The sequence below is a fragment of the Suillus subaureus genome (genome assembly GCF_016647635.1).
Source record: "Suillus subaureus strain MN1 chromosome Unknown BJ212scaffold_1, whole genome shotgun sequence".
Lineage (NCBI taxonomy): Eukaryota > Fungi > Basidiomycota > Agaricomycetes > Boletales > Suillaceae > Suillus > Suillus subaureus.
The window spans coordinates 261,308-284,473 of record NW_024538557.1 but is presented as its reverse complement, the minus strand read 5'-3'; the positions used below and the strand labels follow the sequence as shown (position 1 = coordinate 284,473).

General features: G+C 48.2%; 12 protein-coding genes across 12 annotated transcripts; 5 read left to right on the top strand and 7 right to left on the bottom strand.

The window, feature by feature from the left end:
- Positions 1-64: 64 nt before the first annotated feature.
- BJ212DRAFT_1583527 (uncharacterized protein) lies at positions 65-1,777 on the bottom strand (the record flags this gene model as incomplete). Its single annotated transcript, XM_041342327.1, has 5 exons — positions 1,279-1,777; positions 1,058-1,083; positions 727-842; positions 428-523; positions 65-386 (listed from the first exon to the last, which is right to left on the bottom strand). Exons 1-5 carry the CDS (start codon positions 1,409-1,411, stop codon positions 65-67), a joined length of 693 nt encoding a protein of 230 aa, XP_041199653.1. The 5' UTR covers positions 1,412-1,777.
- A 1,242-nt stretch (positions 1,778-3,019) lies between these two features.
- Positions 3,020-3,539, bottom strand: BJ212DRAFT_1258159 (uncharacterized protein; the record flags this gene model as incomplete). Its single annotated transcript, XM_041329918.1, has 3 exons — positions 3,020-3,211; positions 3,267-3,329; positions 3,378-3,539. The coding sequence occupies 3 exons, from the start codon at positions 3,537-3,539 to the stop codon at positions 3,020-3,022; spliced, it is 417 nt and encodes a 138-aa protein (XP_041199652.1).
- An 845-nt stretch (positions 3,540-4,384) lies between these two features.
- BJ212DRAFT_6373 (uncharacterized protein) lies at positions 4,385-5,946 on the bottom strand. Its single transcript, XM_041343714.1, has 8 exons — positions 5,776-5,946; positions 5,472-5,606; positions 5,320-5,382; positions 5,158-5,263; positions 5,045-5,100; positions 4,732-4,988; positions 4,538-4,669; positions 4,385-4,478 (listed from the first exon to the last, which is right to left on the bottom strand). Coding segments are annotated over exons 2-8 (744 nt in total). The 5' UTR covers positions 5,601-5,606; positions 5,776-5,946; the 3' UTR covers positions 4,385-4,477.
- A 381-nt stretch (positions 5,947-6,327) lies between these two features.
- BJ212DRAFT_1474021 (uncharacterized protein) lies at positions 6,328-8,284 on the top strand (the record flags this gene model as incomplete). Its single annotated transcript, XM_041339031.1, has 7 exons — positions 6,328-6,534; positions 6,585-6,674; positions 6,738-6,843; positions 6,902-7,192; positions 7,240-7,503; positions 7,556-7,849; positions 7,899-8,284. 7 exons carry the CDS (start codon positions 6,328-6,330, stop codon positions 8,282-8,284), a joined length of 1,638 nt encoding a protein of 545 aa, XP_041199650.1.
- Positions 8,285-10,474: 2,190 nt separating this feature from the next.
- Positions 10,475-11,351, top strand: BJ212DRAFT_1308343 (uncharacterized protein). Its single transcript, XM_041333889.1, has 3 exons — positions 10,475-10,662; positions 10,718-10,812; positions 10,874-11,351. The coding sequence occupies exons 1-3, from the start codon at positions 10,521-10,523 to the stop codon at positions 11,180-11,182; spliced, it is 546 nt and encodes a 181-aa protein (XP_041199649.1). The 5' UTR covers positions 10,475-10,520; the 3' UTR covers positions 11,183-11,351.
- A 14-nt stretch (positions 11,352-11,365) lies between these two features.
- BJ212DRAFT_1443049 (RING-type zinc-finger-domain-containing protein) lies at positions 11,366-12,778 on the bottom strand (the record flags this gene model as incomplete). The annotated part of the gene is made up of 6 exons (XM_041337768.1): positions 11,366-11,432; positions 11,487-11,641; positions 11,689-12,127; positions 12,183-12,283; positions 12,331-12,462; positions 12,518-12,778. 6 exons carry the CDS (start codon positions 12,776-12,778, stop codon positions 11,366-11,368), a joined length of 1,155 nt encoding a protein of 384 aa, XP_041199648.1.
- Positions 12,779-12,904: 126 nt separating this feature from the next.
- BJ212DRAFT_1257170 (uncharacterized protein) lies at positions 12,905-14,306 on the top strand (the record flags this gene model as incomplete). The annotated part of the gene is made up of 5 exons (XM_041329838.1): positions 12,905-13,075; positions 13,128-13,264; positions 13,315-13,830; positions 13,885-13,964; positions 14,020-14,306. The coding sequence occupies 5 exons, from the start codon at positions 12,905-12,907 to the stop codon at positions 14,304-14,306; spliced, it is 1,191 nt and encodes a 396-aa protein (XP_041199647.1).
- A 112-nt stretch (positions 14,307-14,418) lies between these two features.
- On the bottom strand, positions 14,419-16,117 carry BJ212DRAFT_6332 (uncharacterized protein). Its single transcript, XM_041343708.1, has one exon. It carries the CDS (start codon positions 15,679-15,681, stop codon positions 14,473-14,475), a length of 1,209 nt encoding a protein of 402 aa, XP_041199646.1. The 5' UTR covers positions 15,682-16,117; the 3' UTR covers positions 14,419-14,472.
- Positions 15,768-16,586, bottom strand: BJ212DRAFT_6355 (uncharacterized protein). Its single transcript, XM_041343711.1, has 4 exons — positions 16,371-16,586; positions 16,152-16,315; positions 16,030-16,097; positions 15,768-15,968 (listed from the first exon to the last, which is right to left on the bottom strand). The coding sequence occupies exons 1-4, from the start codon at positions 16,490-16,492 to the stop codon at positions 15,888-15,890; spliced, it is 435 nt and encodes a 144-aa protein (XP_041199645.1). The 5' UTR covers positions 16,493-16,586; the 3' UTR covers positions 15,768-15,887.
- Positions 16,587-16,709: 123 nt separating this feature from the next.
- Positions 16,710-20,024, top strand: BJ212DRAFT_1443047 (telomere length regulation protein-domain-containing protein; the record flags this gene model as incomplete). Its single annotated transcript, XM_041337767.1, is given in 9 exon segments — positions 16,710-17,205; positions 17,227-17,358; positions 17,406-17,752; positions 17,772-17,847; positions 17,919-18,002; positions 18,060-18,749; positions 18,798-18,927; positions 18,982-19,667; positions 19,717-20,024. 9 exon segments carry the CDS (start codon positions 16,710-16,712, stop codon positions 20,022-20,024), a joined length of 2,949 nt encoding a protein of 982 aa, XP_041199644.1.
- On the bottom strand, positions 19,959-22,007 carry BJ212DRAFT_6252 (Aldo/keto reductase). The gene is made up of 13 exons (XM_041343688.1): positions 21,766-22,007; positions 21,609-21,713; positions 21,445-21,552; positions 21,344-21,394; positions 21,237-21,283; positions 21,062-21,187; positions 20,922-21,011; positions 20,802-20,869; positions 20,654-20,745; positions 20,588-20,601; positions 20,363-20,537; positions 20,276-20,306; positions 19,959-20,220 (listed from the first exon to the last, which is right to left on the bottom strand). The coding sequence occupies exons 1-13, from the start codon at positions 21,808-21,810 to the stop codon at positions 20,147-20,149; spliced, it is 1,026 nt and encodes a 341-aa protein (XP_041199643.1). The 5' UTR covers positions 21,811-22,007; the 3' UTR covers positions 19,959-20,146.
- Positions 22,008-22,138: 131 nt separating this feature from the next.
- BJ212DRAFT_1257295 (thioredoxin-like [2Fe-2S] ferredoxin-domain-containing protein) lies at positions 22,139-23,145 on the top strand (the record flags this gene model as incomplete). Its single annotated transcript, XM_041329844.1, has 6 exons — positions 22,139-22,243; positions 22,292-22,321; positions 22,377-22,600; positions 22,661-22,871; positions 22,921-23,052; positions 23,104-23,145. The coding sequence occupies 6 exons, from the start codon at positions 22,139-22,141 to the stop codon at positions 23,143-23,145; spliced, it is 744 nt and encodes a 247-aa protein (XP_041199642.1).
- Between the last annotated feature and the right edge of the window lie 21 nt (positions 23,146-23,166).

The window sequence follows — 23,166 nt, the reverse complement described above, 5'->3', positions numbered from 1 at the left end:
CGATGCTCGCTGATATTTCTGGGGCTATGTGCTCGGTTCCGCGAGTTGCTGAGGTCGAGTGGAGTTAGGACGTAATGTCCACGGCCCATGCGTTGGTATGCAGCGCCTGGCGGCGGCGGCGGGTGGAGGCACGATGTGACTGGCGGGAAAGGCGAGTGTGAATGGTCACCCATACTCGGGGGGTGCCGGTGTCTTCAAATTCAGTCAGATCATCGCCACTTGTACCCAGACGTAGACCTGGAGTCTGCCGACTTGCACCCAAACCGGCCATTTCACTGCCATTCAGAAACGCCCTTGAAGAGGCCTCTAGAAGTGCCGCAGCCTCAGCCTGGGGTGGTCCAAGAAATAGAGTTGAGGCGCTTGGGTGCTGCGTTATGATCGATACCCTTTATGATAAGTAGCTTTTCTTACAAGTACTGATACTTACGGTCTGCAGTAAGATGATGAAATATGCTCTAGCCAAGTCTGGGCGGTAGGCTTGTTCTTATCCGCACACTCCGGAGGGTGTAGTGATATGAAATAGCTATATGAATCAATCTTCCTTCGGCCAACGATGGTAAGTTTGAGCGGTCACCTCGAGTCGTAACTTTAATCTTAAGTATTGGTACCATGTGTGCTGGAGTAGAAGTGAATTAGCTTTCTAGCCCCTGAGATTTGAAAAAAGGAAGTGTGTTCTCAGAATCTTTGCTAAAACGGCCAGTTCCGATACTATGCGAGACAAAGTACATCCCAGCTTGGTCTAGATCGCGAGTCGCTGATATGATTTGATAGGCTGGGCTGGACCGAGTGTTAGCTCGGGGTGTCGAAGAGTCATTCGATATGATCGAATGACTCTTCGAGTCCTGCATTGACACAGCATGGTATAAGAATGTTCGATTAAAAGGGAGTGATGTCTGGGTATCAAGAAAGACTGTAGGTATACGTACGAGTAAGGAAACGCGAGGTGCGACGAACTCGACGTCGTGGATGAAAGACAAATAAAATATAGGAAGCGAAATCCGAAAGCAGGTTACTGGGACATTCCGGCAGATCACCTGGCACCAAACCAATTTCTTACCGACTGATACATGACTATGTCCGGACCTGGTACTACCAACATGCTATAACTGAAGGTTAGGATGTTTCATTCGCGGAAAAATAGGACCTGAACCATACTTTCTTGTCGCACAGCCAAGCTCGACTGACCGCAGTGATGGTTTATAATTATAGGCAGCTCGTTGACCGCAGCGACCCTAACTGAGAATTTCAGAACCTAGATGTAAGTTTGGCGACTCGGACCTGTGCCTTGCTTCTTCTTGGATAGTTCCTGGCTAGCATTACCCTTACTATCACAAGCAACTCGCCTTTGCAAAAGTTCGGACTCCTTGAGAAAGGTGTGCATGTACGCATAATGTTTTCTGAATACGAGCATCGCTACTTAGACGTCTTGGCCCAGCCAGATGTAGTGCGATATCCACAGTCACGACGGTGACAGAGCTCCCTGCTAGACCCCATCCTTTAATAGGTCAAGACATGTGCGCAGTCAGGTAAACTACAGACACCCCCATGGTTAGGTTCACTTCTCGACTGAAGACGTTAGCATCGGCCTGCCATCACCAACCAGCAAGGACAAATGATTTACAAGACAAAAACTTCAGTCGGTTTATTTGGCCGCATTGCGATAATTTGAAAGCGACATGAGGTCATGATTGGGTGGTAGTCGCGGTCTTCATCGAAACTTCGTTTTCGTGGAACTGAAGTAAAGACAGAATTTTATTCAAGTAGAGGCTGCTTGAGGTAGTAAGTGTCCTATCACGAGTTCCGGATTATCTTAGTGAAGCTCGAATCTTTGGCAGGAAGTCCGTTTTTACAGGTCCAGATTGTCGTTCCTATCGCCGGAACTTTCCAGCGTGGAGTGCCGTGGAGTAGTAGTTGTCGGGGCACTTCCACTTCTTCCATTGACATGATACCTGGTTCTCACATTTCGATTTTAGCTTTCGCCGAAAGAAGAATTTCGAACCGAGGTTACTTGCTATCATAGGGCGACTCGGAGTTACAGCAAGGAAACGCAAAGCCACGCTGAAGGCATGCGGCACCTGGGGTGGCTCACATGATGGGCACTACAAGTTCTAACATTCATCTAGTCTGTCAGGGAGAAAGAACGGCAACCTGTGACAGAGGCACTCGTACACTACTGATGCATCTGTCAACACTTGATGAACAATGAACAGTTTTGATTGACTGCCATACTAAGGCCACAGATCACATCAGGGGCATACGCTGTAAGCCCGGCTATTATCTGACTATCACTGGTCGCCAGTGCTAGTGAATCCTCGGTCTGGCTTTGCACGGAAATCGTAACCCAAGGAGCTGTCACTAAATTCTCAGTGAAATGATATGCAATACTAGTAATTGTACACGAATAAAGTAGTATCAAAAATACAAGGAGCACGCTAATGTCACACCAGATAGAAGAGAAACCGGATTCAGGCGATGTGGTACAGGGTATCGTTAAGCAGAAACCTGGAAAAGAAAAGATATGAATTCTGATAAGCAAACAAACGGGCACAAGAGCATACCTTTCTAGTTCGTGACGAAGCTGGCTTTGCTTTCGAAGTAGGCTTCTTGGCGGCCTTGGTAGCTGCAGCCTTGGCTGCGACCTGTGTGAAGCGTGAAGTTGATTAATGTAGACTCAACTCGCTAGCTTACCTTCTTCTCTCTGCCGTCTTCGCGGTGGATGCCTTGTTAGCGGGTGCTGCTGATTTAGCCACAGGCTTCTTGGTAGGAGCACCGGCAGTAGTCTTCTTCGGGGCAGCTTTCTTCGGTGCTGCTGCGGTGGTAGATTTCTTGGCGGCAGCTGCGGTGGTTTTCGGTGCGGCAGGCTTCTTTGCCCTAGATGCGATAGTTGGCTTCTTTGTGGCAGTCTTCTTGGCTGGAACATCAACCTTCTTGGCTGGAGTAGGAGCCTTCTTTGCGGCAGGCTTTACGGCCGCCTTCTTTACAGGTACAGGCTTTGAATTCTGAGACATGTGCATGAGCGCTATAAAACCAAATCGTCAGTACTGCCACATACCTCATCATCAGATGCCTTCTTTTTGGGTGCGAGTTTGACCTTGCCAGAAGGGCCTTTGGGCAAGGCAAAGATTTCCGCCGTGACGCCAGATGTGATAGCACGATTGAGCTGGTACAAGTTTGTACCAGAGACCTCGAGGCGGTATTTTTCCTCGGCAAACTGTGGGTCATCAGCCAACATTAATCAGTGCAAACGACGTAGAATGCATACGCACCTTCTTAATAGTTGCTCTTGACACGCCACTGCGAGCGTCCTCCTTGTGAGCAGTGATGCATGCCTGATGACAGAGTTATAAAACTATGTTGGTCCGATTGCACTGACTAACCTTGATGATGTCCTTCCAAGAAGGATGGGAGGCAACCTTTGGAGCAACTTTTGCGGGGGCCTTCTTCGATGCGGGCTTCTTTGTTGCTGTCTTCTTGGCTTTGGACGAAGAGGCCGGGAGAGTCTCGATAGGGGGTGGAGAAACTGAAGTGTTGGAAGACATTGTTACTATTGAGTATAGTCTAATAGGCCGAGTAAAACAGATGTGCAACGATGAAATACAGAATTCACAGAATTCGGGCGTGGAGGTGACAAAAGATGGAGTAGGCAATCAAGTTAAGTCATCCACATTTATACCCAAAACGCGTTCGGTCACGTGTGGGCGCGTTTGTTGTTTGTTGATAAACAAAACGCGTTCCGAAACCTTATTCAGATGGGAAATTCAGCACCGCCACAGACATCCGCGGGATCAAAATCACAGCTACAATTGTGCTTGCCCAGTTGTCATCCTGTATCATGCAGCGTTATACAATAAAAACATGTACAGGGTGCCTTGGCAGCTTTGTGCAAGGCTGCCGACGTAGCACTTTCGATCACGAAACAGCTTCAGTTATTGTAATTGGATTCGGAAGTAAATTTAAATGTCACGGCTACAGCAGTACTACATAGTCTCGGGTATAGTAGTTGATCCAATACAATATATGACTTTCTAAAAAATGAATGAATCTAATATGGAATCTGGATATGCTTGTATGTCACAGACGAGCTTCGACTTGTCATAGCTTTCGAAAACTCCACATTCCGAGTATAAAGTTTTAACGTCAGGCCAGCTTTCACACAACTCAATGTCCCTGAGGAACTGATATTTGTTGTTCCAGATTGTAAGAGAGGATACGTACAACTGAATGTGGAGAGACCAGGGCAACTGACAGTAGATAGCGTACGATAAGATAGGGCATAGAATGACATGGACATAAGTTCGTCAGAAGTAAAACTCGTAGGAAAGCATGAGTGGGACGTCACGGAGATACATCCAAGACGTAAAAACAGCAAGATGAATGAAAAACAGACTGGAACATGTGACGAAAAGCAGTGAAGAAAAACCGTGTTTCTGAGGAGATATCAAGACGTTAGCCACGATTCGCCAGAAAGAGCGTGAAATCTGTCAATGTGACCATACCAGGTGAGCATCAGTGACATAAATATAGAATCCGATCCTACCATGAATAACATGCGTTACTTGCGAGAAGTCTTCCGGACCCTCTGCTTCGAAGCTGCTGCCCTCGTAGTCCTCTTCGAGGAAGTTGCCCCCCGCTTGCCAATCTTTGATGGAGTTGACCTTCCTGTGGCAGTCTGAGCAACGGCCACGTGTCAAAGATTAGCGCTCATATTAATATTACTGATAGTATATATACCTTCTTAGCTGTGACCCGTGCAGTGGCGGCCTTTCTTCCGACCGTCCTGCGAGTGGAGGAACCAATCGTCCTAGCCTTCTTTGCAGTGGAGTGATATTTCTTTCAATTCTTGACTTCGGCGGTGCGGCGGGTGCGGTGGTAGCCGCCGGCTTCGCGGCACGAGACGTCTTCTTCACTGCAGTTTTAGTAGCTGCCTTGATTGGGATGACGTGACTTTCTTTAGCAGCAGTGGAGCGTTTTAAAGCTGGCTTTGCGTTCTGCAAAGTGAGTGTTTAGTTAAGGTGAAGTGGCAACTGGCGGCAGGGTGACGCACTTCTTTAGCTGCCTCAATGTGCTGCCGGGGTGCAAGTTTGACTTTGCCGGAAGGACCTAATTGGAATCGCGTAAATAATAAGATAACAGACTCCGCGATAAAGGGAGGCTCGCCTTTTGGCAGGACAAATGTCCCCTTATCAGCGCCGTGATGGATTGCTCGGTTAAGCTGGCTGGACGCTAAAGGATTCATTTCCAGGTGATACTTTGAGTCGACGAACTACAGGACATCAGGCGTAACTATGCAGGAGGCTATAATGGAGGTCGTGTGCTTACTTTCTTGATCGTTGGGCGTGATACGCCGTGGCGGGTTCCATCGGGTGTCGTGGTGATACATTCCTGTGGACAGGGGTTATTTTCACACAACTCAGATAAGCGCACATCATCCAGATAGAATATGTGGAGTATTTAGAATGATGGTGACCCACGGTAATCATGTCAATCCAAGGGGGATGAGTTGTATGATGCGACTTGGAAACTGTCGCTTCCCGGGCAGATTTAGCGCCAGGCCCAGGCTCGGCGGCCTTGGTCGAGAACTTCTTCGAAGTAGCGCACATTGCTAGCTACGAGTGGCGAATGCAAAATTAGACTGTGACTGAGTATACTGCTTAAAAATACACGCAGGTGAAGGGAAAGGAATGGTTGAAGAGGGGAAATGAAGTTATGAGATACGTCACGTGACGATCAATGTCGTGCACGGTCGAGGTGCACTGACCCACTTCAGACACGCACCCTGAGGCTGTAGAAGATCGATCATATTATACTCGCCCCGTCGCAAAAACATTCATACGCAAAGCCCAAAACCTGGTAAAGTGGTCCGAGTCACCTATTGTTAGAGATCGATAGATAGATAACGCGCAGTCGTTTTATTTAGTGAACAGAAATCATTGCAGGGGTAAAGTTGAAGATATACGCAGCGCATCGAAGGATTGAATCTGCGCGGGCAGCGATTCTTATCATGAATGCGGCCAAGCAATGGCCAAGCAGACCCAAGCATGGCTTACAAGCCATGGCATTAGCTGCTTGGCTAGTAGCTAAAGCGCTAACTAGTCTAGTCATGCATTGATCACCTAGCATGCGTTAGTTGCGTGAGATTCTAAGATTTGTAATGGAGAGAAGTCGTGTCGAAGTGATTGATGATGCCAGCAGCATAGCGTAAGTAATACGTAGGAGCTGACACGTCGGCTTGTAAGCGTCTCTAGGCCTGTACCCTCTTCCGTCCCAATTTATTCTAGTAGTCAACTGGTAGTCATCAGTGCTGTCAGTCTCGGTCAGTAATACACCATGACCATCTCAGACTACCTGGTCACAGACGATCTTACCGTTCTTCTCGGCTTCATCGGAGTATCTGTATTTCTCCTCCAGAACCTCTACAAACCACAGCCTCTCGTCCACCCAATCCTCCTAGGTCGGCAAAGTGATGCTGGGCGTGTGAGGCATTCAGGCGAGAGCGCGGTTTACCGCAACTATGGGACAGGGCTCATGGGCAGGGTTCGTGTACTTGGGCACTTTGCATTAGACATCTGCTGAATCACTCTCAGTTCCCTGTCCGACCTGACAAAGACGTGAATGTTGTGACTGACTTTGTGAAACCTGAATTTGATGCACCACGTACTCTCTGGTCTACGAAAGTGCGTTCAACTGCCTTCTCGTAAATAATTAATGAACAGCTCATCGTGTGTTTTCACATTCAGATCACAAATGCTCAGCTGAAAGCGCGAGTCTCGGCGTTTGGCTCGGGGATAGCTACGCTTGTCCCAGAGGGTTCAACTGTTTTGATATTGCTTAATGATTGCATCGGTGCGCTTCGTTTCGTTTGGCGCATTTCGAGCATAGTTCAAATTTGTGTGCATTCTAGAGTTTGTTATCACTGATCTCGCACTCTCGGAGCAGTCCATTGCTTCCATTACTCTGAGCTCTCCCAAGTTGCTCGCGCGAGTCCTTGAGATGCATCCGCCTGACGCCATCATCACAGACAATACTTTTCTGCCACATGTTTCTCAGGCCGCTCGCGATGCACGCAACAATCACAAGCTTATCGTGGTCGACTTTTTGCCGCCTCGATTTTCGGAGACCGCGAGGGTGATGTACTCCTGGCAAGAGGTCGAATCTCTTGGTAAGGTACCTCAAACCCCCAAAAACGCTCCTCGTATGTCTCTGCATTTCCGTGCACCCATTGCCCTGATTATCGTTCAGAGCCCGGTAGTGCATACACCGTCTCATTCTTCGAGACCCCATCCGGTGGAATGCGGTGTGTGCAGCTCTCGCACGAGAACTTCACCTCTGGCGTGACAGCGATCAAAGCACTCTTCCCCGCTGCCATAAATCTTTCTACTCTAGACACCATTGTCTCTAGTCATTCTTTGAGCACTCCGTACGGACGTGCCATTGCCTATGCAGCTCTTTTCGAGGGCGCTAGTTTCGCGACTCTACCTTCGACAAGTGTCTACCGTGATGGCGGTACGTTTGATCTTGAGTCTATGTATCTCAAAACCTTAGGATATATACACAGATGCACCGGCTCTGGATGTGGCTGATATCCTTTCTGTGACTAAGTTCCCGATACCTTCTCCTACGGTCCTCTTCCTCAAGCCCGAACATGTCCAATCACTTACATCTTCGGTGACGGACCGTGCGAAGAAGTCTTCCTTCATTTTCCCCCTGGCATGGCGGCACAAATTTGCTGGCCTCACAGAAGGATTCCTTACTAAGGACAGTCTATGGGACCGTACTGTTTTTGGTAGCGCACGGGAAGATGTACTTGGGAAAATGGCTGACACAGTGAAGGCGATTGTGATCAGTGGTGGTGTGTTTTGTTCCATTCCTTACAAGAGTATATGCTCATCCGATTATAGGGCTTTTACCGTCTGACGTGCTTGTGCCTGCTCGCTTGGCGCTCTCCATCCCATTGATAAATACATATACACATGGTTCTGCTACTGGCCCTCTCTTCGCCACACATGCATTTGATCTGCAGATGCTCCCTTCCTCATCTCCAGCCGCGGAGCCTGCACATGCTGGGGCTCCAAGTGTCAATGTTGAGGCAAAACTCGTCGGTGTCAACGACAGCGTAGTCGAAAAGGGTGCAGACCCGATTGGCGAAATTTTGGTTCGAGGACCGTCAGTTGGTAACATGCTGGCGGCTGATGGAGAGGCTGGCGAGAAGAATGCATGGGTGCATACAGGAGAGATGGCGCGCGTGATGACGAATGGTGCGTTCAAAGTTCTTGGCTCTATATGAAAATCTTGTTGTAGAATTAGCTGCTTGCTTGTCTTGATGTCTATACAGTGCTGTTGTGCAATCACACCAATGTACCCTACTCCCACTAAAGTGCTGATCCCGATCCTTCACTGCCGGGACCATGCTCTCGTGGGTAACATAAGCTAAGCTGGAGGTGATCGGGCACGAGCTGCGCAGCATCATGACGACAAAGTACGAACTTTACCACGACGATGTCTGCGCGTTGCTAGTTGAAAAGAGTCTTTCCTTGGCAAAAGGATACCGGAGTGTCATGTTGGTATGTATATGGTTTAAAGAGGATGACTAGGACTCCTCAGTCATACAGCAAAGGATAACTCAAGTTTCTTTACACTCCACTCACGCCGTCATCAGTGATGAAAACAGGGTGATATGAACACTGCGACCGACTGCTGTGCCCGATCTGCTAAACTCAGCGTTGTGATTGATGTCATGATTAGCACACCCGGCTCCAACACGTGAGCGCTTGAGCCCAAGCGTGGATTCACACCTGACCCGATGCAGGACAAGGCTGATCGGTTTTACAGTTTACATTCCCCAAAGTTAGAGCATCAGCAGTGATGTCATCTCCCCCCTCCACACCTCGATCTATACGTCATGCATCCAGCCAGAGTATATATAAAGCACGAAGCCAGACCAATATCTTTCAATCCAACTCACTTGATTATACCTGATTATTCATCATGGTATATCATCTTTTTTTCTGTCAGACAAGGTCTAATATCGTTTGTTGTACAGGGCTCAATATTCTCAGCTATTGGCGGTGGAATTGAAGCTATTATATCTGCTATTGCAGCCGTTATAATGACTATCGTTGGGGCTATCACCACTGTATGTCTATCGTTCTGTTACTTGCTTGTTAGCACCACTAATCATCGCCATTCTGGAGGTTATTGTCACAATATTTGACGTCATCGTCGATATCCTGTGTTGTAGATGCTTTGGCTCGCGTCGCTCAAGTCGACGCACAGGACGACGCACAGGACGAAGCTCAAGGCGCGCCGGTGTCTATTAGGTGGATGCTAGGTGTTATATGTCACCCTGGGTCTGCAAAGGCTACTTACATACACGCTTACGAGCCCTGGACTGTGTTCCTTTTATTAATCTACCCATCTCGTAATTCCCATGACACTAGAATTGTCGACGAGTTCCATGGCCAGCCTGTATTCCCAAGCAGTTGACTATATCACATATTAAGTTCGCTGGCACTTGTGTCTGAGGTTTTGAGTGAACAATGGTGAGGATTGAGAGCAATGCCGGAGGTATGACTAATCCCCGCCTTTCTATTATCGCATACGCTTGGAGACTGCTGGCGAGAGAAATGCTTGGTCGTTGTTCTTCAGGGCGCTTGGCGGATAGTTATAAGCAGAATGGAATGTGGCCGTCCACACTGGAGGTGGGTCGTGTGAGGAAGATGAAGGTGCGGCAAGTTGATAATGCTATGGCCTATGCAAGTACGTCTGTCGAACGGGCTTTACCCGCGAGAACTGATTTAGGGCCTCTTCAGTGGTGATCAACAGGCGTGAAGCCCATTTGCCTTGATTCCAAACGTGATAGGGAGTTTCCTGTGCTGGACCGCGCCTCCATCTGACCTCCGTGATATAGAATGCAGTGCGTTCGATTATTGATCGACTGCATTCACTGTGCCACATGTGAGTGTTTTGGAATGTGATCATCTACCATGAAATAATTCCATCCGATCCTGAGCCCAAGTGAACATGCAGGCAATTTCTAACGGCCTTCATACCAGTTGAATCTAGCAAGCAACATAACTCAATGTTAGTGAATACTCTGACCATGGCCCCGATCGCCGTGCGAGACGCTCTATAAGTGACCTTTTCCTGTGCAGTCAAATGTGCACCATGATTGGAAGGGACATGCGAGTTTCAGAGCGTCCTGCGAGCCTCGCTACTCTCACTGTATGTCACCGAGGCGTAACACACTGAGGCAGAATGGAGAATTCAGTGTATTTCATAGTGCTCAGTGCCCACTGTGCTGAAACCGCTGAAATGACTTACGACGCGCACAGAAAAGCCGACGCATTCCACGAGACCAATATGAACTGGGTCGAATGTAAAAGCTTTTGGGCTTGTAGGGCATATTTAGTGATGAATTTTTACAGGGCCCCGAGCGTGGCTACTGGCATGTCGTTTGAGTGTAAACAACTGTCAATCACATATTATAATCCAGACAGTCATGTCATACTTCAAGATCTACTATGGGCAGTTCTCCATCTAAAGCAGTTCGTACGCTACCCAAGGAAAAGTCGTCATGGGCAGGTTCTCGTACACCCTTCAAACAAGACAGTGCTCAAGAAATACGACGTCCAAGACCACTGGCATTTGAAAATAAAACTGATGGTGCGTATGCCAGAGCTGTTCGCGTCACTCATGACCTGTTCAAATGTTGTACTAGCGGTTGAGGCTGATGCCAAAGACCCTCAATTTATGTCCAAGCTAAGCCAGCTAGGCCCTGTGCGCGTTGACCACCACATGCGGTCCGTCCGACCAGTGCGTGACCTGTCCAGTACCGAGTGCCACGCTCACTAGCCCGGTATTGGATTCCTCACAGGCAGATTACGTCCAGCAGATGTATCGTTCTCGCCTTCAGTCTGAAGTGGAGGCTTTGCCGTCACATTCTACTCAAAATCGTTTACTGGCCTCATCATTGAGCGAATTACTGGAGTCCCGGAAAACAGTCAAATCTCAAGCAGAACTTCAGGCCTTAGCAGGGCAGTATCATATCGACGTCACCAAGCTGGACGAGCTTGCAAAGTTTATCAACACACCCTCCATTGACGAGAGCACCATAGTCAGGAGCAAGAATCAGGATGGGGAAGAAACTCTGACAATGATGGCGAGTCTGTCAGTGTTCTACTAGGAGTACGAGTGACATTGTGATACTCAGGCTCGTTGGGTCGGCCCAAAACTTGAAACATGAGGAGAGCGATGATCTTTTGATTGTCCCCCACTTTCTGTGATGATACAAGTCCCATAGTACTTAAAATAGAGATGTGGAAATGATGGAGAAAATTACAATACAAATGACGAATACTCTTACATGCTAGAAGAAAACGGGCAGAGCGTTTGCTTGCGTCGACTCGGTGGGGCAATATGGACATTTAACACGTCTGGAACCATCATCATGAGTCGAGTAAACCAGAATCCGAAGGACGCAGACGTACCCGTTGGTCTTGCTTAGTTTGTGCAAACTTTCCTTTGTTATGACGTGCCCACATGTCATCATCATCGGGGGGTTCTGCTCAGTGGATTGTTCCTTGGAAACTGGACAAGCAAAAATGGAATGATAACGGTTCTCTGGTGCAAGCTGAATTTCGATCTGGAGATGCAATGAGACATAATTTCAACAAAGGAAAAAGTACGGACAGGCAGCTCGTCGCTCTGACTCCATTCACTCTTGCGCTCTTTCATTACTGTCCGAGCTTTCTCAATTCTGGCTAGGGCGCCCCCACCACCAATATCACCTATAACTCTCAGCGGTACCTGTCGACTCATGCCAAGATTCGTGCAGTATTCCTTAGCGAAAAGTGGCTCGAGATCTGTATGCACCGAGTCTGAGGCCAAGTCTGCGTACGGAGACCGCTGAAGGCGTTCCTTTGGGAGATACAGAACGGAAGTCATGAGTCTCTGGAACTCTGTTGCATGCTCTGGATAGAAGCTGCGCAATGTAGCATTTGCGTACGATATGGCAGGGCCAGCATCTGGTGGTTCTGCCAAGAGCAGACGGACGAATTGAGAACGGTGCAAATAAAAGACTAGCGGCGACGATCGTTTCCGGAGAAATTCGCGGTTCTTCAGCGACCACCTAGAAGCAGTACACATGAGATAGGGTGATATCGGAGTCATGAAACGTAGCGTACTCTAATGCAGGCCCTATATCCTGTCTCTTTAATGCCAACACTATGCGATGCAAGTCCTGGAATTTGGTTCGTTGCTCAGGTTCGATGACCATCTTGCACTCCTGGGAATGATTTCAGTTAAGTCTCAGATACCCCATCATTTGCTTACTTGAATGAATGTCTCCGCTGTTGAAAACTGCCCGGTGCGCAGAAAATGCAGGGCAATAGTTCTTTCAAGAGCCGCTTGCGCATCCTTCGATGCGAATAGAGGCTCATATGTCGGAAGGGGTTGAGTGAATTTCTGTGTCGTGTGAGCTCATGTTCACCGACATGGAGGATTGGTAGAACATGCAGACCTTGTCCAGGGCCTTCCCAAGTCTCGCAATTCCATTGTAGATTTCCTTCTGCTTCTCATCTATTTCCTTCTTCTTTGCTTCGACAGTTTGTGTTAGAAGGACATAGGTATCTTCTGTAACGCTCACTGCGTTGATGCGATCCTTTACTTCTCGGAGAGACTGAAGAAGATAGTCCAAAGAGCTCTCGATAGACGACGTTTTCCCTTTGGATCTTTCTGTGAGCCTTTCGAGCTTGGACAATTCTTTAAGTGGTCCGTCCATGAACGTGCTGTGTTGCATTGCCAGCATGGTAAGCTCACATAAACGAGTTATCGAAACGCCCATTTACAAAAATGGTAATTAGTCACAGGATATACTTCGTCACGCGCTGGTACTGTCACGCCAATAATGCCTCGATTTCTCGTCGGTGATGAACTGGGCAACATAAAATCGGTGGGGTACAACCCAGCTTTGCAAGGAGAATCAAAAACAGCTTTGAAAACTCTCTATGACGGCACTGCAACTGGCAGATCTAAAGGAATCCAAAAACTCGCGCTGAACGCGGAGGAGAAGACATTGGTGCGTTCAGACAGCCCCTCGCATTAGTAAAGCATCTAATGCTGAGAGAAAGCTGTCAGCTGCTCATGCTAATGGAGCGGTTTCAATTTTCTCTTTGAATGAAGATGATCAACTTGAGTTACTTCAAGAGTGGAAGGAAACTCGAATCAAAAGTGATCAGTCGTTCATCGGTCTTGCTGCTTCGGGCAGGTGAGCTCTTGTATTCAAGTCATTTGCTTGATGGTTCTGAAGCGGCGAAGCTCTGTATTCTCCTGTACTACTAATGGCGCCCTGCTAATGTCGACTTTGAAGGACGATAATAGCAGAGCTAGCCATAAACTTGCAGCCTTACCGTCTCGACTGTGCGACTGGCATCTCTCACATGATCGTCAAACATTTGCGTACGGAGGCGACGAGGTAGAAGTATCTCTCTGGGATACAGAGCGTGCATTTGCTCCTCCATCTGAAAGTTCAGCAAAAGGTGCACTAGCTAACAACAAAAAGCGGAAACAAAGCGATACACTCTTTCCTGGGGAAGTTTGGCGCGCTAAAAATGTCCCAAATGATTTTCTTGGACTGCGGCAGCCCGTTCACAATACATGTTTAACGTACCTCTCGCCTTCAACTTCTGCAAATCAACAGCATCTTCTTGCAGGCACACGTCTCGGTGATATGCGTCGTTACGACACTCGTGCTGGGCGGCGACCTGTCGCTGCGTTTAAAGGAATAGGGAAGGTTGGTGGCGTAAAAACAGTAGAGAAGGGATCCTCAGAACAGTTGGTGTTTCTTTGATCGACACTGATTTGCTTTACTGACCACTACATGAGCAGTGAGGCCTTCATCTCAGACTACGGCTCAAATGTGTACGCGGTTGACTTACGGAATGGGAGCATCTCATATGGGTACAAAGGTCTGTCTCATGATTACGTTCCTTAGTTCTCGTTGACTGATTTTTTGGTATCCAGGCCTATCGGGCACTGCCATCTCACTGGCTGCATCCTCAACCCACTTAGCTTCAGCATCAATAGATCGATATATACGCATACACAGCGTCGTCCAACTTCCTGATAAAGTTGGGCAGCACCTTGACAAGAAGGGCACGGTTTTGGAGCGCATTTTCATGACAACGATACCGACGGTTGTTGTCTGGGATCAAGAGCAAGATACTGTACCCATGGATGAGGATGAACAGGAAGGAGATGATGTATGGGAAGGTATGAAAAATGCTGTAGAGGGCGATGAAAATGCTTGAGTGGGCTGCTGATTTTTCAGTCCCACGTCTCATTCAAGAGGTTATTGCTGCATATTAATTCTGCATTACTAAGGTTTTACTTCTCTTTTCGTTGATAACCATGGTCCGTTGAAAGAAGATCCAATATTTTTTTCATCACAACTTGTATATCAAGCGACCCAAAGTATTAATAGTACATCCCTGAGTTATTACCCCGAGGAAATCTCGTGTGGAGCCCACTCGGCCCAATCGGTTGCTCACTCATCATATCTCCAAGCAAATGAGCCCCTGGTGTCCGTATGAACGTACCCCAAAGCCCCATCGTTACCTGGTCTACACAGTCGGAACCAATTGCGCGCCACGGTTTTAGTGCGAGGTGCGCCAAGTTTGCAATCCGTGGGAGGCTGATCAATGAGTTCTTCCACAGGGGGAAACCCCATTGCTTATATGTGCTGTTCGAAGAGTGCACGTCATCATCCACATCGCGAAGCTGCATGACATATGACTTCATGCGCGTGTCCCAGAACATGGAAGTGAAGTACTCTGATTTGTCGGATCCACCGAGTTGGAAGGAGTCTGTGATGTCTTGCCTGGGTGGTGTAACGAAGATGAGCTTCCAGGGGCGGAGGGGGGACGGCTCGTAAGCAGTGCATCGGACGGCGTCCAACAAGAACACAAGACCATGCGAAGATATTGGGCGTGGAGGTCCATAGGTCACCTGCATAAGCCACACTGTTGAGGTGCTGGAATCGAACATGATCGCATCAATCCCTGGATGCAAAAGCGCATGCTTTGGGGTGTGGAGAATGTGTGGATAGTTCGTTGCTAGCTTCACAAGTTGGTCTTGGGTCCGGTAAGCCAACTGGACCCCGTGTGGCACCTCAGATTTGGTACGCAGGAAAAGGCCTTCATCGGCCAGTTGACAATGCGCCAGAGAATCCCGATACCCAAGCTCGAAGGTCCCTCCGAATCTGGACATGAGGGCTACCACAACCTGACGATAGAACATCTCACCCTCCGCTTTGGTGTCGGGTGAGTGGAGAAGGTTGTAGACGACCTCTTTGGCAGCGGTTGGGTCGATGGAGACGAGTCCTTCCGCGAAAATCTTGCTGGCGACCTGTGATACCGGATAGGGAAGCGGTTCTGCGCGGGTATCGCCCGGTTTAACTGCAAATAGGCTGCGATTATATTGGGATTCTATTTCGCGTAGTGAGGCAGGCAGACTCCAGAAATTATCGTGGGCGTCCTCTAGCTCGTTCACATAATGCTCGGCATAACTGGGATCATGAGACACTTGCATACAAGTGTGCGCATTGGACCCAAAATGAGTGTATGTCCATAGCAGGAGCTCGACGTTGTGTCGGTCTGCAGTAAGAGCGCTGACGATGATGGTCATTGATTGTTAACTTCATATACATAAATTTCACCTCATAGCAAAGATCTCTTCCCAAGGACATGGGGGCATCCACCGCTGGAGTGCAACTTCATATCCAGGTGACCATTCAATGTTAAATCCCAGCTTATCGGGCCAGAAGGTGGTGAAAATAGCCTTGCCGCACGTGCCCCACATCAGCGCCTGGGTGTGGGCGGTGTTCGCGTGAATTATGGGGTCTTCGTGCGTGCTGTCGATGAGATGCCACACGTCTTTGCGTTGGAATAAAGGACAGTACTCGCTGTTCTGCTCTGGGAGGGTAAAGAAGCCGTCACCAGTAAAGCACAAGATACATGAGCCCGGTCGATCTACCTGATAGGTCACAGGTTGGCGAGCGAGAAGTCGCCTAATGAGAACGTATCCTAAGAAATTTGTCTTCCCTTCAATGTGGCGTTGGATTGAGCAGCAGCGTTTTTAGAAGAAACTTGACTTACCTATACCTGCTGATCCATGAACAATGAAATTCCGTTCAATATTGGAGGCGTTGTTAAAGAATAACTCATATTCTGAGCGGATGAGCATGGAGGTTGCTCCGTTTGGTAACATCGCACTAGGATATCGAGATAGATCAACAGCGTCAAAGGTGAACGGGCGCATCCTGTTTCAGATCGTTTAGTATCATCCCAAGTATCATAGATAGGAAACAGGCTGACTTGTCATAACCCTCCACATCTATGACATTACACTTCAATCCTTGCCTTACAACAGAGTGGTCTTGCTTCTGCCAAAGAGCATAATAGAGTACCGAGAAATTGGAGAGGTCAGTATACGACATGATGATGGTATTGAACCAAAATGGATTGGATGAAGGTCTACATTATGCTGGACTACAACCTCGGAAGCCGTCATGACGGATGTCTGACTCAAAGATTGCACGTGACTTTGAAGTTGCTTACTTGTATTGAAGTATGAAGCTGCTGACTAAGCCAGTAATTATGATTGAAGAAGTCGTGCTTGCAGTACTAGTCACCTACTTCTATGTGATAATTTATATGGACGACGACAACACCCTCGCACAGATAAAATCTGTAGTCGATAGCCTGCAGTCTCCTATAGCTGACCTTCAAATTCTGTTATCTTTACTTTCTCGCCCTTTGGACTACATAGGCCTTCTTCCACCACAATGTCGCCGGTTCAATCTCGAGCCGGTTCAAGGATCGCGAGCTCTTGATATTGCAAAGGTCTTTCCTCCGCTTCAAAGAGTGTTAATTGAGCACGTTCTGCCAACGTGGTCGACAGTCCTTGCTGACGAAGGCCATCTGCCCCTCATCGATCAATATTTCTGCCCCGACGCGTTTTCTTTTGCACTATCTGCTGCAGGAGATGTGGTGCTCTGCGCTTATTCCACATTGCTCTCTTCAGTGCTCACAGAAGAATCCATTAGATTATTAGCCAAGTTGTCAACTCAGTATCCTATTGACAGACTTTATACCGCTGCTTTCGCTGGCAACAATTTATCAGCTAGGAAGTCAGTCAGATGGGATGACTGTCTCAGAAACGTTTTCGCAGTCCCATTAAAAGCTGCCAACGCAGCTGGCACGCGAGACTTACCCCCAGAACTTGAGCTTGCGACTTACTTCGACGACTTCAGCAGCAGCACGGAGCGTCTAATATTCACTCTCTCCCGTTCACCATCGCAAGGTGTGTTTATTCATTTTATATCTGATATACACATGACGTATGTTCAGATAGGATAACATCTGTCGCACAACTTCTGATGAAACTTGTGAATGTCGGCGTGTTTCCATCCTTATCGTTCTTACCACAGTCCCAACCATCCTTCTTTCGTTCCACGCTAGCCACAATCCGCGTGAGGTTTAAACAGGACGACGACCACAACTACTCCAAGTTCTGGACAAATACACTCATTTCTCTCCCATCCACGGTTGCCCAGCAGACTATATTCGCGTCGTTGTGTTCTTCTCTGACGCAATTACCTAGTAACTTGGGCGTTACGGCGCGAGATAGAGGCATTGTCGTGCAAGAATCCTTATTGCTTCGTGCCATGTTCGGAACTCTCCGACCAGAATCAGATGTATGGAATGGGGTGCTAGGCACCTATATTATCACGCGATTGGAAAGAGAGCCATGCCAGGATATTCGTCAGCTGGGCAGCCGGTGCAAAAACAGGTCCAATGAACTCTGAAGGTCGGTATTCTAATCAGATTCTTGTAGACGCATGTCAATCGTGATACTTTCAGCACTCCGGGCTTTGTTGTCACGTACTTTGGATATGTGGTGCGCTCCAGAGCACATCAAGCACTCACTGCTGTTACGGCATCGTTGTGAGTTTATCTTAATGTAAGTTCGACACTGGTGATTAACTAGTCCACATGGATTAGATGTTACATCACTGCTTCTTCTCATTGTATCGTACTTCCCTCGTCAATCAGAATATGTGGTGTCAACCGCGCTTTCGCCTAGCTTCGTCACTGCGGTTGGTCAATATATCAGTCATCTGGACAATAATATTCGCCGATGTGGGATGCTGGCAGCTGAAGTGGTTGCGACACGTGCAGGCAAGAACTTAGATTTCGGAGATTGGGATGGAGATGCCGACGGGAAGCCCTGGGCCAGAGATCTAAGAGCACTTTGTTCGGTTCGAGACATTGATTTTAACCCTTGCACAGGCGATGAATTGGAGCCAGCCACGGAGGAGAGTACCCCAACAGAAGATATTATCACTGCTGGTGTTCTGGACGATGCTAAAATATCAGCGTTGAAGCTCATAGAGGCTAGTATCACCACTGGCTACGACTCAGACGACTCACTGACCGGCTACGCATCGCCAACCTCCTCCCGCTCCGCGTCACCCACGCCCTCAGAGCTCAACGAAATGGAGGAAGATCCCACTTTACGTGTTGGAGTCAAGAAAATTCCGCGACCTGTGTACCTTGCGCAGCTAGGCGAGATGGTGCGGAACGCTAGAGTAAAGCCCGGCGAAGAGAGCCAGGAAGCCGACAAAATCGAAATGGCACTCAACGTTGCAGAAGAGTTGATCAGGAGGAAAAGGGATTATGGGACTGAACTTGGTAGGTTCGGCATGACGTTACATACTCCAAGAACTAACGGCTGCACAGAGGAAAACGCTGCTAATTTGATCTATGGATTTACTTCGCTGAATGATAACTTCGAGCTTGACGGCTTCGAGAACAAGCGTCAGCGTACCGTCAATGCTCTGGTAGCGTGTTGCCCTCGGGTCTCTGCCGCGTAAGTTTCATTGCAAACTAGGGTTGACGAACATGTACGATGAAATTCACACAGGTGCATTATCGAAGAATTCTTCAGCAATCAGTATTCCACAGAGCAACGCTTTGTTATACTTAACGCCCTTGTGTTTGGAGCACGAGAACTAGCGTCACTCCCCGTCCATTCTGCAAGCTTGCAGCCTCTTAATAATCAGCGCACCGCATTTCCTAGCAAAACTTTGCCTCCTGCCCTTCATCAGAAATATCTCACTGCCGATGGCCAAGCCAACGGAACTGTTCAAGGCTTGCTTGAGGGTGCCACACGGGCAGCAATTGACAGGGGAAAGGAAGCTACCGCCGACAAAGTGCCAGAGTTCGTACGAGAACGGCAGCTGCGCATACGGACATCTCCTAAAGTCGCTGAGGTGTCGCCTGCAGAAAGGCGAAGTCGAGCTCTCTTGCCAGGCCAAACTTCACAACCCCATCGAACTGCATTCATAGACGTCGCAGCCGAATACTTCATTATGCCGTTTATCAACCGTTTCTGGGCATTCCTGCGGAATGAGCAGACACGCGAGGAGAGAACAGCACACCGTGATGCTCTGTATCGGTATCACGGTGCTGGCACAGGTCTTGTTCTCAACCCCGTTGTTCTGTCACAATTTATGGGCTCTCTGGCGTTGCTGGTGCATGCAGCACAGAATTCTTCGCAATGGCTGTCTATTATTGCACCAGGCGCACTAGAGCTCGCGGTCGCCTTGGGTACTCGACCAATCTCAAGGGCCGTCAGCAATGACACGGGACTCGACAGGACTAACTGGCGAAGCCCGGGGCAAGGAGGCTTCGGTACTCACAGCTGCTCTTGAGCTTTCCTTAATTGTCCTGGATGGCTGTCTCGAACTCGATGGGGGACGCTCGCTCGGTCTTGAGCACACTGCACTACTGTTGGGGGTTGGAGAATGGGCTGGGAAGATTTTTGAGCTACTTGAGAAGGGCACTCTGGTAGAAGGTGGTGGGGGAGTCCATGAGGTCCGATTGCGTAGGGCTGCCGCAGGGGTACTGCTGAAGGTCGATGAATTAACCTCAAAATGGCAAAGGTCAATGGTAGATGTCCGATAGTCGATGAACGTGAGACACCTGTCTCTGAAAATCTCTTGTTGGTGCACTATCGCCTACAGATTGAATCAAGTGATACTAGTACATTCGGGGCGCAAATGTTGCTGATTTATGCTACTTTGTATCTAATGCCAGTAATTGGCAGAGATGGCCTTGACGGAAAGCCAAGCATCACCCAGGGCTTTCACAACCTCATCGGCTGTGAAGAACAGTTCAGTCGCATGATAAAATAGTAAAAGCTATGTTGAACTCACGCAAAGGGCCCTTTTCAAGATCCAGAAGGTTCTGAAAATGATCAGTTCCTATGTGTTGGGCCAGAAGTAATGTACATGTGACCATACCTGTTCAGTGTGCTTCGCACTAGACGCTCCGATAATCACTGCATCGCCAGTTTCATGAGACAGGCAGCTGTGGTGAGAGATCCACCGTAAAGCCACTTCAGGCACCGTCAACTCATGCGCTTCAGCGACCTTGCGGACCAACTTGACGGCAGTAAAGTAGGTATCATTCCAATACCTGCACTTTGTGTCAAATACAAAACTTCATATCCTCGAATGAAGTTTTACCTATCACGATGGTGCTACAAAGTACAATTAGCTTTGAAGACAAGATAAGAGAAAAACTAAAATGACCTTGCCCTGCATTCTGCCAGGATCAAATCGGCTACCTGCCTCAGCCTGATCGTCTTCGCTGATGTACCGACCAGTGAAGAAGCCTCCTGCAACTAAATCAAATGGATTTCAGGCTCATGCGTAACAATGTCAAGGGGGAAGTGCGCACGAGGACTGAAGGCGTAGAAGCTTATACCATATTTGCGCAAGCAGCTGAACAGTTCTGGTTCTACGGTTCTACGCACCAAATGTGTAAGCACGATAGAAGGCGAGAAATACAACAGCAAACCTTTGTATCGCATTGTAAACGCCTTGGTACACTGTAGGTTGGATATACCCATTTGACTTGCATATCTCCATCATTTGCGCTACTTCCCAACTGTGCAAGATCAGGATCTATGATTGGCAAGCACATGGAAAGATACTGACGACATATAATTGCTGATGCCAAGAGCTTTGAAATACCCTTCTTTGTACAAATCGTTGACAGCTTTCAGAGTGACCTCGTATGGTATAGCGCGGTCGGGACCGTGGAGATACCACATGTCGACTTTGCTGAATAACGTCATCAGGACGTGAGCTTGCAATGGGGAGGATCACTTACTCGGTGTTCAGAGCCTTCAAGGATGCCATAAGATTCAGGCGCAAACCCTTGAATATTCAGGCGTAAATAATCTTGGCAACGAAGTGTAGGAAGCAGAACGGGTTCACCTCCGGGGAATGATCACACAACTCGCCCTCCTCAATAGGACGGCCCATCCGCTAAGTGACCTGTTAAGCCGACTTGAAAGAACAGGAAAGCTGGACATTACGGAATGAGGATAATGCTTCGTATCCATGATCAAGTTCCGGCTCTGCCAGTTGAGTTTTCCGAGATATTCTTCGCTGGTACCGAATGCGTAAATGCGTGCGGTGTCGACCTAGAGAAAATCGGCATATTGCAATGTTTTCATAAGTTGAGTGACATGAAACTAACCTCATTGTGCCCATGGCTCTGAAAGATGTCGAGAATAGTTTCCACGTCTTTGAGTTCGTGAACTCGAGCGCCTTCGGATCCTTCTACGCCAAAAGTCATAGCACCCTGAGGGCAACTTAGCATCAGTGCCATCAGGAGCGAGTGGCTGAATACCAACCATCACGATCTTTAAGGCGCTCTTTGGGTTGATAATTGCAGACATGGTTGTCAGAATGTGAGCTGGACTAGAAGTGTGTGGATTGTTGTCCTTGGGGCGTGTTTCAACTGCTTATATGTAGTGCCATGCCGAAAGGTGATAAATAGCGTGCATAAGCCTTCGGCAAAAGATAGTTGTTCAAGTCAGACTTTCTGACCGATTTAACCTAGATTATAGAATCAGGATGACCGTGAACTTCTGACCAACCAACCATGTTCAAGTTATTAATATTATGTACACAGGAGGTAATATGCCGGTTCAGGTCGTGTGAATTTCAGGTCTCTCACCCTACTGTTCCGACAAACCTCATCACACTTCCGCTCGCTGGTGGACAATGCTTGTAACCAGTTTATTGAGGCGTTCAGCGGCTTCGACTCCTTCGGTTTTCGGGAGGGCCTTTTCGAACTCATGCGCGCGCCACTCAGATGCATTATTCATGGTAGGTGAATCTTCCATTTTGAACTGAAAAGTTATTCATTGTGGACAGCACCGCGACACAGAGTACAACAACCCGAAGGTATGTGTTCCAAGTTGACAACCTTTTCACTTACTCAAGACCCTTATCTGAGTAGATACCCTTTGCGTTCACAGGGGACAACATGAAGAGGGCCGAAGAGATCATCTCCAGGTATCCTCCGCAATATAAGAAGGCTGCGGTCATTCCTCTCCTTGACATCGGACAACGGCAAAACAAGGGGTGGACGAGCATTAGCGTCATGAACTATGTCGCAAAGCTGCTCGAGATGGCCCCAATGCGGGTGTACGAGGTCGCGACCTTCTATACCATGTTCAACCGGTGCGTCAACTATGCTGCACTAATCAGAGGTCTGCTCTACTGACTATTGTATTGGCGCAGTGAACCCATTGGGGAGAACTTCGTGCAAGTCTGTACCACCACACCATGCATGCTGAGGGGCTCCACGGAAATTTTGAACACGGTTTGCAGTCAACTGGGTGGAATAACACCAGGAGCCACTACAAATGACGGTAAATTCACCGTTATTGAAGTTGAATGCCAAGGTGCTTGCAGCAATGCACCTATGATGGTCGTGAACGACGATTTTTACGTTCGTCGCTTTTCCACTCCTTGCAAGACGCGAGCTGAACTGAGCACAGGAAGACCTGACCCCGGCGACCACAAAGAAAGTCCTGGAAGCTTTCGCAAAGGGCCAAAAACCGAAACCGGGACCACAAAGTGGACGAAAGACGAGCGAAAACTCTGCCGGATTGACCTCGCTCACATCGAAAGTAAGTTCGCCTCATGCAGGCAATATCGTGTCATTGAACAGTTGTTGCTAGCCCTACGGACCAGGAGAATTCTGCACACCGGAGTTTAGCTAGATATTTCTAGAGCTGTATTTG